Source organism: Sitodiplosis mosellana, unplaced genomic scaffold (assembly GCF_009176505.1).
Source record: "Sitodiplosis mosellana isolate CC-2019 unplaced genomic scaffold, AAFC_SMos_1.0 Smas_scaffold_2, whole genome shotgun sequence".
Lineage (NCBI taxonomy): Eukaryota > Metazoa > Arthropoda > Insecta > Diptera > Cecidomyiidae > Sitodiplosis > Sitodiplosis mosellana.
Genome location: NW_022595245.1, coordinates 2,237,763 through 2,252,939, shown reverse-complemented (window position 1 = coordinate 2,252,939; position 15,177 = coordinate 2,237,763). Strand labels below are relative to the sequence as shown.

General features: G+C 36.7%; 1 protein-coding gene across 15 annotated transcripts in view; it reads right to left on the bottom strand.

Moving 5' to 3' along the window:
• The window catches only part of LOC129565429 (neural-cadherin), a 261,698-nt gene that overhangs the window by 24,859 nt on the left and 221,662 nt on the right, over positions 1–15,177 (bottom strand). For 11 of the 15 annotated variants that reach the window (XM_055440336.1, XM_055440335.1, XM_055440337.1 and 8 more), the window contains 4 exons: positions 13,508–13,651; positions 9,970–10,085; positions 7,223–7,302; positions 7,032–7,116 (listed from right to left, as the gene is read on the bottom strand). In XM_055440336.1, coding sequence (XP_055296311.1) covers positions 7,032–7,116; positions 7,223–7,302; positions 9,970–10,085; positions 13,508–13,651 — 425 coding nt within the window. Of the gene's footprint in view, positions 1–5,280; positions 5,440–7,031; positions 7,117–7,222; positions 7,303–9,969; positions 10,086–13,507; positions 13,652–15,177 lie in introns of all 15 variants that reach the window. The other 4 variants (XM_055440338.1, XM_055440339.1, XM_055440341.1 and 1 more) reach the window with 1 other exon arrangement.

Sequence of the window (15,177 nt, the reverse complement as noted above, 5' to 3'; positions counted from 1 at the left end):
ACAAAGTACTTGAATTCCATCACTTTTTTCCAATTGAATTTAATTTCGCTCATGCGTAGGAAGATCATTTTTAAATGATGACACACGTTCAATATGAAAATGAGGTAAAATGCTTCGAAATTGTTCCGATGAGACTTTTGGAAATGATTTGGAAAACTTTGAAAAACGAACGGAGCAGCACGTGTTCGTTCACATTTCCGCCTAGAAATCGAACAGATACTCGCTGGTTTCAATTATTTACGCATATTTTCATATTTAATTCGGTAGTTAGGAGTTTTCTTCTTGTAACTAGGACTGCGTCTACGATGAATACTCTTCATCAGAAGAAAAAAATTCCGTCGGTAACAGTTTCGGTTTCAACAGCTCGTAAATCGTACTCATCGCATTTTTTGGAATCTAAAAGATCGCATCTTCACGAAATATTCCAGAGAAAGAATGAACGGCTTCAGGTGCGGCCACGCGATCAATTTCATGTCGTTTTTATGAGGTGTAAAGCCCAGCTCAATTCTCTAGACAGTCATCAAAGTTATGGGTCATCCCAGCTGAATCAATTTCCGCATCACTTGTGCACAGGCACACACACACACACACACACCGAAATGAGATTCAAAATTAATTCCAATTCCAAGATGCTTGAATTGAGTTGATGAAAGGAGAAACCTGCTTTTCGTCGGTAATAATCGTAAATGAATCGTATAAAATAGAAAAGCGGATTGCGTTATTCCGTTCTACGGCATGTGCAGTTGTCACCTCGTCACGTAGATTTTCATAATTTTCGTTTCAAATTCAAATTACAAGTTGTGTGTTGTTCTTTGCCTTGTCAAGTTTTGTGAACGAGACCGAAACTTTATGCTGAACTTCTTTTTTTTTCGTCGTCTTCCGTTCGTTGTAAATTGAATAAAATCGTTTGGAGGAAAAAGTTCTTGGCGTACGCAAATTAGCAAGATTTTGTACAGAATCATTCGAATTTAGTGTAAGAAAACATAATGAAATTGATAAAATTATTGCTTTTATTTGGTTTTTAACTGTAGCGTGCGCTCACGACATGTACTTGTCGTCTGACAAGTGCGGCAAATGGTGTTGTGTTGGTTAGAGCCAACAGCCAGAGAAACACACACGCTGTTCTCACCATATACAATACACGCAATTGAATTGTCTTGTACTTGCGGCACACACAACACTTGCATTGGTCGCCAGTGTTCTCTCTCTCTCTGTCGCTCTCCGTGTGTGTTTGTGGGAAATGGAAAACTTCGTTAGAATAATTTGCATATAAAAGCCTAATCAATGGTATGACCGTGATTAAAAGTAATGGAGTTTGCCTTAATTTTCCGTGTACTACATCGTAGGGCAAACTCTTGTGTTGGAACATGGGATTTCAGGCGACAATTCTAGGCCATTGTTTGAATTACCAGCAGCAGCAGCAGTACAAAATAATAGAGAACATCTAGGCAGCCAGTGTTTTTGATTCGTTTTTTTTTCGGTTCGTTCTCTGTGAGTGAATCAATGACATTTGTTTTTATGTGAAACATATCTTCAAATGAATATCTTCATTCTCATCTCTAGATTAAATGACACACATTTTAATGAAGCTTGTTAAAATCGTTTTTTTTTTTTCGTTAAAGCTCGAGTTTTTAATGGATGCAACACTCTAAATAAACGACTATCATTTCGGACTAGAGACTACGATCGAATTTGTTTGCATTTGAATTATTTGCAATTTAGAATGAGAACGACGGTGTTAAATGTATTCAAAAACTGAGATTAAGTGTAAGCACGCATAAATAAATATGTAATTGAGCGAATTTGTTTGAAGGGGGGAAAAAGCGGTGATTCCATAAAATGGGCCACATTGCAGTCCTCAATTTCCAGTTGTAATCACATATTTGAATTTAAAAATAAAATACAGAGTGACCATTTGCCCGAGGGTCGTTTTTCCATGCAAGTTTTCGCTTTAAGTGGCAAAGGTAACAGTGAATATGAAATGAGCAATAAATTTCCAAAGAAAAAGTTGCAAATGTATGAATATTACTGTTTTTGGTGCATGGATTCTTTCTAACTTTTTCCTTTCATATCTCCCACTCTATCGGTCGCGCTCTCCAAGCGACCGAAATGTATGTGAAAAGTTCAACTTCATTATGGTAGAATGAAATGGAACAACGCACCACTCCAAAGCACTTACTAATAATGACACAATTCTGCAAAGAGCCGAAATGAAAAATGCAAATGTTGAACTCATACACAGGTACACAGATCATGGCCATCAGAAAAATAGCAGCAGCACACAAAAAAATGCTAGTGTTTATGGTTACTAAACATATGGCTGCCACTTTAAAACCAGAAATTTGTGCTAATGCGTTTTACCATTTGCCGTCGTCGTCGTCGTCGTCATTGTCGTCTCCGTTGGGACGCGGCAGCACATAACCATGGCTCAAACTCACACCGGCCAAATGCATTGTACACACAAAGTAGCAAGATGAAACTTTGTCAAGTATGCAAATGTTGTGTTGCCTTAATTTCGAAGAATGCTAAACCACACGGAATGTCAAATTTGCGTGTGTGAGTTAGGGTGTATGCTGGTTTTTTTTGCCGAATAAATTTGTGGTCATTCTTAAGTACCTGCATGTGGAATCCATCAAGCTTTTTGAGTGCTTTTTTCCCGACTCTATCGCTCTCCCACGACGACTTTTTCTCGGAAACTTTGCAACTATGTCGGTTGATGAATTTTCCCGGCGACAAGTAGAGCATATCACTTTCATCAAGTGGGATCGCTATTACTTTTTTTCTCGGTCCCGTGAGTGGTGTTTCGAGGCATACCTCAACTTTGGTCATTTACATTATTTTCAACATATCAACACCACATATGCAAAAGCCACACATACTTAAACCAACCTATGCAAATTATTTTGTGGACCGCATTTAGGTTCATTAAAGGTATCTTGTTGTTTGCTGCTTACATAGTTTCAATCAAACCATCAAATTGCGTATTCACTTTTGGTTGATATGCAAATTTTTTCAATGATACACTTTACTCTGTATCTGACAAAGTATATGTGAAACGATGAGGTAAAGTATTTGTGTAGAGTTTTTGGTTTCCGCTTTTTTTCGTGTAACATTTTTTTTTTTTCGTGCAACAACCGATTGCAAACAATCTCCAGGTTTCAATCATGTGCCGTATTTGTCAAAATTGATTGATTCATTCTACCTGTTCCTTAAATGATCATTTTGGATTTTGGATTGATGTATTTACGCGTACAATTGAGGCAGACGAAAAATATGTCGAGATAAATGAATGCCATTCGAAATGGATGGCTTAGGTGAACGCATCAGATGCTGACTTAAATTGTCCATGACAACACGGAATCTTATGAATATTTTTCGTTCAATGAATCAGAATATTGAAGATAGTGTTTTCTTTTGCCATTTTTTTTCTTGCTCGTCTACACACATTGCCTTTCCAAGGGAAAAAATGAAGAACGATAGACTATTCATTCATTCATATAGATTTACATTTCATTTTGAAAAAATCCATTCAAATGCTTGCCATTTCAGACTTTCTTCTTTTGGAACAATTTCTTTCAACAAAAAAGGAGGAAGACTATAACCCTTTTTGAAAGCTTATTTTAGCCGTTTTTTCTTCGTCTATAAGTCTCATTTTGTCTATCACTTAGTGGCTTTTTGAATTATCAAAACGATTTTTGTGTGGGTGTGGGAATATTTGCATGAATTTTTCATTCTTTTATTCTCTCAACATGAGAATATTTAATTCCGTCGTAGAGTGACGTCTTCGTAATCGTCTGTAAATAAGACGCCTTGTGGGAAATTTGTTCGAGCAAAAGTCGGAAAACGATGGCAAACTGTGATCAAAAGGCAAAGTGGTTTCAATTTGATTTTGTGCGCGCGAAATTCAGTTAAAATATTAAACTAGCATCGCAAATTTTGATCATGTCCAACACTTTTAGCTGTGCAAATTTAATGCTGAGAGCAGAACCGTGCCATCAGCAGCAACAGCAGCAGCAGTAGCAGCAGTAGCCGAAGATAATGTCGAAATCGTCTTCATTTGCATCAAATGAGCATAAATTTCGTTCATGTGCCATACAGTAAATTTCAATATAATCTATAAATCATAAAATTTATCTCCATTAAATTGATATTTACGCGGCGAAATTATAGATACATTGTAGTCGGAATTCTCGGGTGAGTGTACAATATGCTGTTTTAAATATAAATATATTATGATTTTCGTGCACACAGCGTACAGTCGAACCGTATTTGATATTAGATAACGGCCAAACGAAGTTATGATATTCAAGATGAGCGCTTGAATAGACACGAGAGTTGTTCAAGCACCAACAAGTAGTTGCTACGCCGAATTGTAATACTCTCTACACCCATTTGAGCAAATACGTTGTTTCGTTGGTTTGAACCAAATTGAAATTTACAACTTCCGATCTATACAGTGTTGCATTTGGCACTTGATGTATGGCCATTGCACATAATGCATTTTTGCTCAAGTGCACGCGGCTATTTATGATGAGACTCAATATTTATGGTAAAACGGCGTATATTGATTATTCCTTGATGCGCTTTTCTTATGCGTTCAATTATGCTCATCTTTCGAAAGATCTAAATCCCGCCATTTTCGAAAATATTGTAATTCATTTGATTGGAGATAGTGCCTCGAATTTTCCGGTATATATAATCATTCGCTATTAGCACAATTTTTATCCATACAAATGCGTAAAGTTTTCGAAGCTAATTTTCACAATCAATTTGCAAACTACATCATACCATGTCTATGTGTCGATACATTGAGATTGATAAGAGATAGTGATTCATTTGGATGTGAGCGCAAAGCGACATTTGTGTCGGATTAACGGAACTCTTGTGAAGATTAATATGGTATCAAGTCCCTTTCATTCGGTGGACAATAACGACGGCTCTATCGTCTTATATGTATCTATGTTTCTCTTTCAATCGAGAGTCGAGAGTCGAGAGTCGCTCATTCCGCGTGTCTCATCTCGATGCTTCCGTCTTTATTTTTATTGACACTACTCAGCCGATTTTCTAACTAATTTGTTAATAGTATGTAGTGTTAGTAGCCCATATCTACGCCCTGTATGTGTACTATCTCAATTCGATGTTAATAACCAGAGGGAAATTGTTAGTCAGAAATAGAGAGATAAGATAGTTTAGGAGGAATAGAAGGAGGAAGAGAAGAAAAAAACAGACAAAGAAGTATCATATTGGGCGAAAAAGAGAAGAAGAATTATTTAGCCGGACCTGAATCATTGGGAATGGCGCTCGAATTTCCTCATCCATCACTTTGCAGTAAAGTTTTTCGGGAAATACTGGCGGCAAATCATTCACATCTCGTACGGTTATAATAATTTTCGTGTGATTTTCGTTGAGACTGTCTGACGCCACAAGTGTTAGCTCGTACTGTGTTTGATGGTTGTGAGACGGTTCAAAATGGGAGAGGGGAGCGCGTCACATACACACATGCAAAAGATAATTTATCGCCAAGCACGCATTTATATCCATTTTGATTCCGTACAATAAATTTAGTTTCGTCGGTTGTGTTTGAGTTTTTTTTTTTGTTGCGTTTGTTTGTTTGCCGGAACCGAGAGTGTGCATCCCAAAATTGAATATCAGTGTAGAAGTTTACAACATAACAAAAAAGAAGAGAAAAAAATCAAGACAAAAATAAATAAATAAAAACCAAACTAAGACAGATAATGAAATGACTGCGACGAGACAATCGCAGCCAAGCGAAATAATCAAAACTCATCGATACGAAACATTTGCGTTCGATCGAAACAAAGTCTGGAATAAAATCAAAAACAAAACAAAAACCGAGTCAGGGTGGGGGGAGAAAGACGAAAGGCAAAACCGATAAACATTGATAACAATACTGCAACATTTATCACCCAAACATCGAAATTCCAAATGATGTAACATACTTCGAATCAAAAACAATTCCGCTGAAAACCATTTCGAATTAGATACGTAGACCAATACACAACGAATATTTTGTTCGGTTTGATTCAGGTTGTCAGCGCGACAACGACGACGACGACTGTGGCCGAAATTCCGAACGTAAATCAATTCGGAGAAAGGTCTGACGAGAGTGACGGCATTTTTGCAATGGAAATTGGTGTCCATGAGCTCAAGCAAAATGCCACACATTCACTAGACACACGTTTATTCAACGCGATCTCATTCATCCTTTAGCACCATTTTTTTTGGAAACAAACAAAAACACATTGAGATTGAAAGTGAAAAACACAGATGGGAAAGAAATTTTTTTTTTTTGATCGAAGATTTATGTAGTCAAAGTCACAAAGTTCGCATATGTCTCTCCATCTCTTGTACAGTTTCTTGACGGTCGACTCAATTTGCTGGTTGCTTCTTTTTTTTCGTCGTGGCGACGACAACGACGGCGACGACGGTGACTTGAACTTCATCTATCCTTTCAAGATAAATTTTCGATGCGTGACTTTTACTCAAAATGAACTTTTTCGTTGAGTTCGGTTCGATCGTTCCCCAAGTACATACAACACGCTTCAACAAGGAAGAAATATTTGAGTCAGTTTTTGTTCCAACTTTTCAAGTCGATTTGGCGTCGGTTTTTCTTACTTATTATATGAGTTGAGCATATAAAAGGATGCAGTTACCAATTTGATGGTCAGTTCATATGGTGCAAGGAGAAATCCAACGAAAAAAATGTGAAACAAAACAAATGTTGGCGAGATGATTTATTGCGACGAATCACAGATGGAAGAAATCAACGGAAAACATGAAATTCAACAATAAAACCAGACAACAAAACGACTGCAAAACAAATGAATAATGGCATTACACGTTATGAAAAACATAAGGAAGAGCCAAAGATAGAAAACAACGCAAATTACACATGGTTCATATGATAAAGGGCTACATTTCTAGAATACAAAATCAAATGGGATGCAAACATTGGAGCGAGAAAAAAAAAATCAACAACAAGCAAAAAAAGTGATTGGCTTGTCAATGACCTGTAAGACTCGTTTGGGTAGATTTCGATCGTCCTCTTCCGTGATTTGTGTGCGATACGTTGGCCGCTCAAATACTGGCGGATTACTGAAAGACAGATAAAAACCCCATGACTCATTCCGTTTGGAAAATGCCCGATGATTGCAGAAGATCCATCGATGGAGAGGTACATTTAAAAGCAAACAATACTTACTCATTGACATCTTTAACGTGAATTACAACGGTTGTGTAGTTTTCCTTTAAATTATCGGATGCCGCTAAACGAAGTTCGTACTGTGCAGCGTTAAAGAAATAAGAAGATGATGGAGAGCATTGAGTTTGAAATTTTTGATTAAGCTCAACATAAACAAAACCAACAAAATAATTAAGAATGATGGAGAAATTGCCATTGAAGTGCCACACATAAAAGCCAGCCTATTCTATTAAAACTTCCGTTCGATTAACATGGTTGGTCGTCCATTTAGTGCGAACAAGTGTTTAAAAACTGATAAATTTCGAATTAATTGAAAAACCAATACAAATTCAATTTCCTTTCGCAGCACGACCATACTCGCCACCACAATTGCTCGTGCACCCATAAACGACGCATTATGTACGTTCCATTTGGCCCCCCATGCTAACATTTCTTCTTTGAAAATTACCTATAAATATTTACGGTCTGTTGACAACGTATATAGATCTCAAGCACGCGCCAAGCAAGCTTAGGTAAACCACAGGGAATTTGATTAACTTGCTTTTTTGTTTGTGCAAAGTTTGCCTTTTCAAAGTAATTCACTGAATATTGAGTGGGAGGGAGAGAAAGATGCTATGACAAAATGGAAAACCACTCAACACTGAATGCAAATTTATTATTTTGGTAAATTCGGCGATTTTGTGAAGCTGTCGGTCTTTTCCAAAGCAGCGCTTCAATGGTAGTATTTTAGATTTAATTTACGATGCAATGTTCAACTTTTTTAGTCGGTCGAATAATTTAGAAAAATTAATTAATCTTAAGAGAAAAACACTTTAAGAAGCATTTCCACATTTTTCACAAAAAAGTTTATCATGATAATAAGCGCATTTTCTTCGGAATTTTACTGAAACAAAATAATGGAAAAACATTTCATCGACAAGTTTCAGCCGAATTCAAACGGTATTTATGTAAATCCAGCTAGTTGCTTGAAGCTGATCCGTTTGTTCTATAGTTTTAGTGCAGTTTTTCCAGTGGAATCTGCATCAGTGGAATCTGCATTCAGGTCGTTCTCTATGAAAAAGCCATCAACTCTTCTTTACAAAAAAAAAGTCCATCATTGAAATAGCTCAAAAGAGGATTGAAAAATGTAAGCCGAGTGGCTCAGTCAGATAAGAGAGCAGCATCAACAGCCAGCTGCTCGCTTTAATGAACAAACTTGTTAATAATGGATCTGTATTTAATTATTTAATCTACAAGTTAATTTTTGATCTCTTTTACACGCAACGAGACAAAGAAGCTCTTTGATGCTAAAAATACAGTCGATCCTATTCATTTGACTCTTTCTCACACTCTCTCTCCCACTTTCGTTCTCTCCCGCTCTCACTCTCTCTCTCACACACTCGCTCTGTCTATCTATTCTTCGTTGCTTTCTTTCGGCGAAAATTATTGTTTCAAGCGCGTGAGCTTGCAATTACTGTCGGCATTCATTCCACTTTTTTTCCCTTCTGAAGTATGTTTCTGGTGTCGTGATTCATTACGATTTCGTTATTGTCCTCTCGACAAATTCCAAATATAGTAGAATAGGACCGAACGCAAAAAATGCACAATCCGAGCACAGCAAAATGTCTCATTATGTGGAATGCGTGATTTAATTTTCCACATCACAGTGCTGTTCGTCTGATGTTTTGTCGAAATAATTATGTGCTGCAGTTTTTTGGTTTGGCGAAAAGTGAACGAACCGAAATGGCGGCGGCAGCAACAGCAGCCGTTGTCGTCGCCATCGTCGTTGTCATCGCCGACGCAAAACTGTATTCATTTGCATGATGTGCTTTTTGAAGCGTGCACACTTGGCGAATGAGCGTGACATCAAATTGATATAATTGCACCAGATAGAATCCGACTCGAAATGAGAGCCAACATCGATTTAAATAATTGCCCGTAATTGAAATTGCGCGCGTGTTTTTTCTCTCTCTCTGTGTTGAGATTGATGTACTTTTTCCATCTTCATCGAATTGACGAACGTCTTTGACCTGATGCCATCAAATGTACAAAATTAGCTCATTTCACCAATGACAACCACCTCTTTTGCATAATTCTGTTGGTTAATTCGGGTTCCTTTTCTCTTGATTTTTTTTTCTCTCTCTTGTCTGTGTGTTCACCTTTATTTGTTTCGTTGTCGACGTGCTCCGTTCGTTTGATGAATGTAAAAGTTTGATTTGGGTTTCGAGTGGTTCCATTGCTGCGGAAGGACAACCAAAGTAGAAAACGAACGAAGAACCAAAAGAAAAAAAATGACCTAAAACCAAAGCAAAATTCAACAACCCCACAAAATAACTGGAATATTTCCAAATAAAATCCAATTCAAATCCCCTTTTACATCCGAAATCACATTTTTATAATTATTCTCTTTTCACATCTCACGTGAGATGCCCTTGCTTGCGGCCAGCAACACCCAAATTAACTGAACGAATGACACAAAAAGTAGAAGAAAACCAAAAAAAAAAACCTAAAAACACAGCAAAACGCGCTACGCTCTGTAAACCCAAAGATAAACCAAACACAAGCGCATCCCTCAGCAAATCAGTTTATTTCAAGCGAAATACTTGAATATGCCAATACAGATGGCATGATCGGATCAGCCGTCGTTGAAATGCGGCTTAATGAGAAACTTTTTCGAATAATAAAAATAACACCCAAAATGGAATTATAAATGTTGTCTCGGTTTTGCAATTGATATGTCGAATAAAATTGAAACGCATTTTACTTACTCGTTTTCTGGTTTCGTAATCAAGAGCGCCAGCGACATAAATCGCTCCTGTCATATTTTTTACTGCGAATGCACCACCTATGTTACCGCTCGTGATCTCATATCGAATACGCGATGCTGCAAAAATGGAATGGAAGAGAGAAAAAAATTCACGAAAACATTAACAAAAAAAAATTGCAGTTTAATCATGAATAATTTCATACTGTGGCAAAATGTAAAAAGTGCAGAAAAACTGAAACATAAATTGAAACAAAAAACGGTAAATGCTGTTGATTTGCTTGTTCTGAATTCATGTAAACGTAAAACAGTGGATGTAATTCGTGGTTAATAAAATAATTGCAACATTTCCTGGCTTTAGTTGGGAATGTAGTTGTAATTTTCCTGTTATTCAGTGCAGATTACTTCCGATTGGCGAATATTCCTTGAAACTTTAACTCATTTACCATTCAAAGGCGATCGAAATTCGGTGTGGTTCATTTAAATTTCCATATTTTGTGGCGCGGCCATGAATTCGAAATGTGCGAGGAAAAAAAGTGTAGATTAAAAATGCAGAGGGACTAATTAAAAACATGTTCCGTTGGAAATTCGCGAAAATTCCATTATAATATGAATTTTGATTTTCGTTCTTTTTTTTCGATTGCCGATGAATTTAATGGGTATTACAGTTTTTATATTCGTATTTTTTACTATATTAATGATTTTTAATAAAAAACATTTCTATGAACGGGAATTCACTTGCAAGAGAATCCCTTGTGGGCAATGTATCGATTTGATTAAGTCTTTTTTAGTCGAAGAGAAATGACCGAGGCTCGATATAACGAGACTTCATTCTAATAAAAACCATCGTTGGTTTCGGAGAAAATTCGCTGTCTCTACCCACATTATTCATATGGATGAGGCATTGAACTCATTTTGCTTGGGGCTTTAATTAAAGTTTGATGCGTCGCAAAATCAATTCCTCATCCCCTCCGAACTTTGGTTGTGAGCAGATATTGTTGGCGCATATTTTGTTGACAAATATACATAGCAAATTTGAAAGCAAAAAAAAACTCAATCTCGAATGAATAGAACATGGAATAAAGCGAAAAAAAGCTCGTCATCGTTCGGAAAGAGAAAAAAACAACTTCGATCTGAATAAAAATGATGAGGTCTTTGAAGGATTCACTAATAAAGTAATCAGTGAATCGAATTATATAGATTTGATCATAAATCAACATCATCAAGACGTTTTGCGTCAATATTATTCATATTTAATATGCAAAACAAACTGAATGCTGAACGAGAGACAGTGAACGAAGTGCAGAATTGAATAACGTGAATAATATTGATGTCTCATTTTTTTCTCTTTCTTCATCTCCATCGAACGCACATTGAATTGAATTTATCCGTGAAGCGTTGAATCGATCAAATCGAACAAGCAATGAATTTATGTGCAATCGACAACACAGCTCACATACTTATTGCAATACAATAAGTTTATGTGCGAAATGAATCATTTGAAATGAATTGATTTGCGCGTGATCGAACGACATCCAGCCAATAGAGATAGAGAATAATAAGCATTTTGAAAAATAAATCGTGAAATATTATTCAAAAAGACACTCAATATGGATTGCGTTCGATTTCAATTTCATTGGACGCGCGAGAGCGTTTGGCTCTCTGTCGCTGTATTAACAGATAAATATACAATTGGTGCACAACAATCAGCCATCGAAACGATGCAAATAAATAAATAAAAAGGGCACCATGAACGAATGCCGTTTTGAGTAACTATGGATGAGAGCGGGAATAAAAAGAGAGCGAAAAATTGAATTTATCCCAGTCGCAGACGGAGACGACAGTCTACCGGTACGTATTTTATTATTTATATATTTGAATAGCATTGGCAATTCTGTGCGCACCGAAAAATTTCATAATAAAAAAGCCCCTTGAGCAAATGTGCGCGCGTGAACGAGAAGTGCATTTAAGAATTTTTCTCGAATTGAATTGAATGTGTTGGTTGTGTGTGTGTGGTTAATCTGGAGTTGAATGTTCCGAATTGGCATTATTGGCATGAAGTGCGAAAATTTTTCACAAGATTTTTTTTTCCAGATATTTCAAAATGAAATTCAATACACTTTGCTGAGCAGAATGAATGCAGAGAAAAGTCAGCAGCAATGATGTTGAAGTAAAAAAGAATGCTCGCTGTTGGTGTCACATTCACGCGGCGTTAATGTACAAAAACACGTAAATCGGTGTATTTCCCACTCGATTTTTGCCCATCATCCTGTTCGATCGCACGTCGTTTCACGATTTTTTTTTTAATGTGGTGAATAGTTGAAAAACGGCTTGTGATTATAATATGCGGTTGCTAGGCGGTTGCTAGGCAATTCAATATATATTTGAATTAAAAAGTATGCAAAAGTCGAACAAAATGGGTGGGTTGAGCTATCAACGAGTGTTAATTCGATTACATCTGAATAGGGATTACATTGTGTGTGTGTACGTATGGGTAGATTAAAAGTTTCTTCTTTTTTTACAGCCGTTCAAAATGGAAAAGCCGTTCAAAATGGAAAATCAATTGAACACTTTTTTTCCGCGTTGAAAGGTGGTTTTTTTTTCTCTCTCTCTCTCTCTCTCTGCGTGGGAAAACGGTTGGTTTTTCCCTTGAAGTCAATATATTTACTTTGGCGAAAGTAAAGAGAACTTTTTATGCTTCGTTTGAGATGAAAAGATGAAAAGCGTTTGAAAAAAGATGTAAAGCGCTGAAAGGCACTAGTGAGTGTGTGCAAATGGAGCAAAGCGCCGAAAATCACACACAGAATCTGAGTGTGAGTCAACGAGGAAATGAAATAATCCAAAGTTTTATGATAGTAAATTCGTTTTATGTCATCTCGTACAGTTGTGCCAACGTTTTTGCTACGCGAAGGATTAACCTACGCTCGAATAACCCATATATTTTATACCCGATGTGAATGTGAATGCCGTATTTGTGGTGCTGTGTGATGTGTTTGGATGTGCTCTCGCCACATTTCGCATTATAAAAACTGCTCGACACACCAAGGAATTATTCACGCCATCTAACTTATGCAAAGCATGGCTAAATGATGCGATTTGATCCGAGAATGTTAGAAATGAAATCAACTGAATAACTTCGAACGACTATTCTCTGTTCCGAATGAATATGTTGTAGTGCGAAATTGTTCGGTTCTTCTTTCGTTGAAGATATATTTTTCGTTCCGTTTCCCCTTTGTATCTGCAATATTGTCGTCTTAATTTAATATTCAACATCAATTTTGTTAACGTTCCGCTTGAATTTGCCAAAAAAAAAATCACAACGAAAATACTTTACAATGACAAACGAATTTACGCGGAAGGAAGAAAGAAGATTGAAATGAATTTTTTATTTGGAATAAATCAAATGATGATTTATATATGAAATCAACATCCACAAATCGTTCGATAAATGAAAATCGAAAATGCTATAAATACAAAATGAATCGATATTTACAACGATTTTTTCTTCTTTTTTTTGTTGCGATTGCTGACGTAATACTTACATTCATCGTGATCCTTGGCGGTGACTGTGAGTACGGTATGCTGAATATCCTCATTTTCATCAACTTCAGCCTCATAAAGGGCCTTATCAAAATATGGTGGATTATCGTTTTTATCAGCAATACCAATACGAATGAATTTTGTCACTAGAATGAAAAAGAGAAAGAAAATCGAAAATCACATTAACCAAAATGCTATTTGGATGGAAAAAAAATCAATGGGAAAGCTTTCAGCACGACTGAATTCCTGGTATGAGGTCGAAAGTTTTTTGGGTTATTCATGTCGGATTTTTCGTTATCATCCACCGACGAATGGAAAAAATGAGCTTGTGTAGATCCCTGTGAAAATGAAGAAGAAGCTGAAAGAAAAAAATTCCGACCATTTTTGGACCAGTGTAAATAATAACCCCTTTTCACTGGGCTGAGCTGTTTAACAGCACCAATCCTCGCCGAAAAAACCACAGCAACCCGGGCAATATGTCTATTGAATGCGTGCTGTGCGCTACGCGCTAGCACAGCTCATTCTGTTGATCTAATTAATTTGTCTCTTGCTGTTTGTGTTTACTTGGTGAGAAAACGCAAATTAATAGCGCTCTCAACTTTTACTCTGTCACTCTTTCTCTGTGTACTTTCGTGTTCTCGTCAAGTTTATGTTTGTTCGATCCGGACGTCGCCGTTGTATGCTGTGTACGAAACAATAAACTCTCTCTGGTTTTCATCATTTGATACTGGAACGAAAAACTTTTGCACAAAATATCATCACCACCACCGCCGCGTCACAATTTTGGGGGGTTTTCGTAAAATATTTACAGTGATTTGATTGCGACGCGGTGATCCATTTCCCACGGCTATTTCCACAAACACTCGTGCGTCCATTTCACTTTGTGTGTGTGTGTGTGAGATTTTTTCGCTTCGCTACAACGAAATAAATAACCAAATGTGCTTAATCGCGACCACCCGCCTGCGGACGACACATATTTAAAACATGATGTTATAATGTGTCATTCGTTACAAGCGTTTTTTTGTATGTCGCTCTCATTCTGTCTCCAAATTATTTAAATGAAATTCAATCCTGTTTTTACGAATTATACGACATTCAATCGGCCCAGACAAGCCATGTTTTTTTTCGTTTTTTTATTCTTCCAACAGAGAGTGTCGCTGACATATTTCTCGTGCTTTTTTATTGTTCTCTCGGTTTCAGACATACTTTAACTAGCCAAGCTCTGGGCTGTAATTATGAAAATCAGTTTTTATTGCAACAAAAGCGACCATTGATCACCATTTCCAAGTATTTTTTTGAAGAGAGAGGCAGTGAGAAAAAAACGACTGATAACATTCTGCCTAACGACAACCATCTAGGCGTGATTCGAAATTCATGAAAAGCGATCTTTCCACTTGAATGTGAATTGATTTCTTTTTATCACTTTGAAGCGAATTAAAAACGGTTTTTTGACAAATACCCTTTTTCACGGTGAAAATTGCAAACTTCACATTCCTCTTGTTATTAACACTGATTCCACTAGATATTCAGTGAGTGCTATTCACTCGAAGGCAAATCTCACTGAAAAATACTAACCGAATTAAATTGGAAATATAATTGGGTTAAAATGCGCCTCTTTTTATACATTGTGTAAATGAATTGAAAAAGGTCTTCTGTCAATAATCACGTTTAA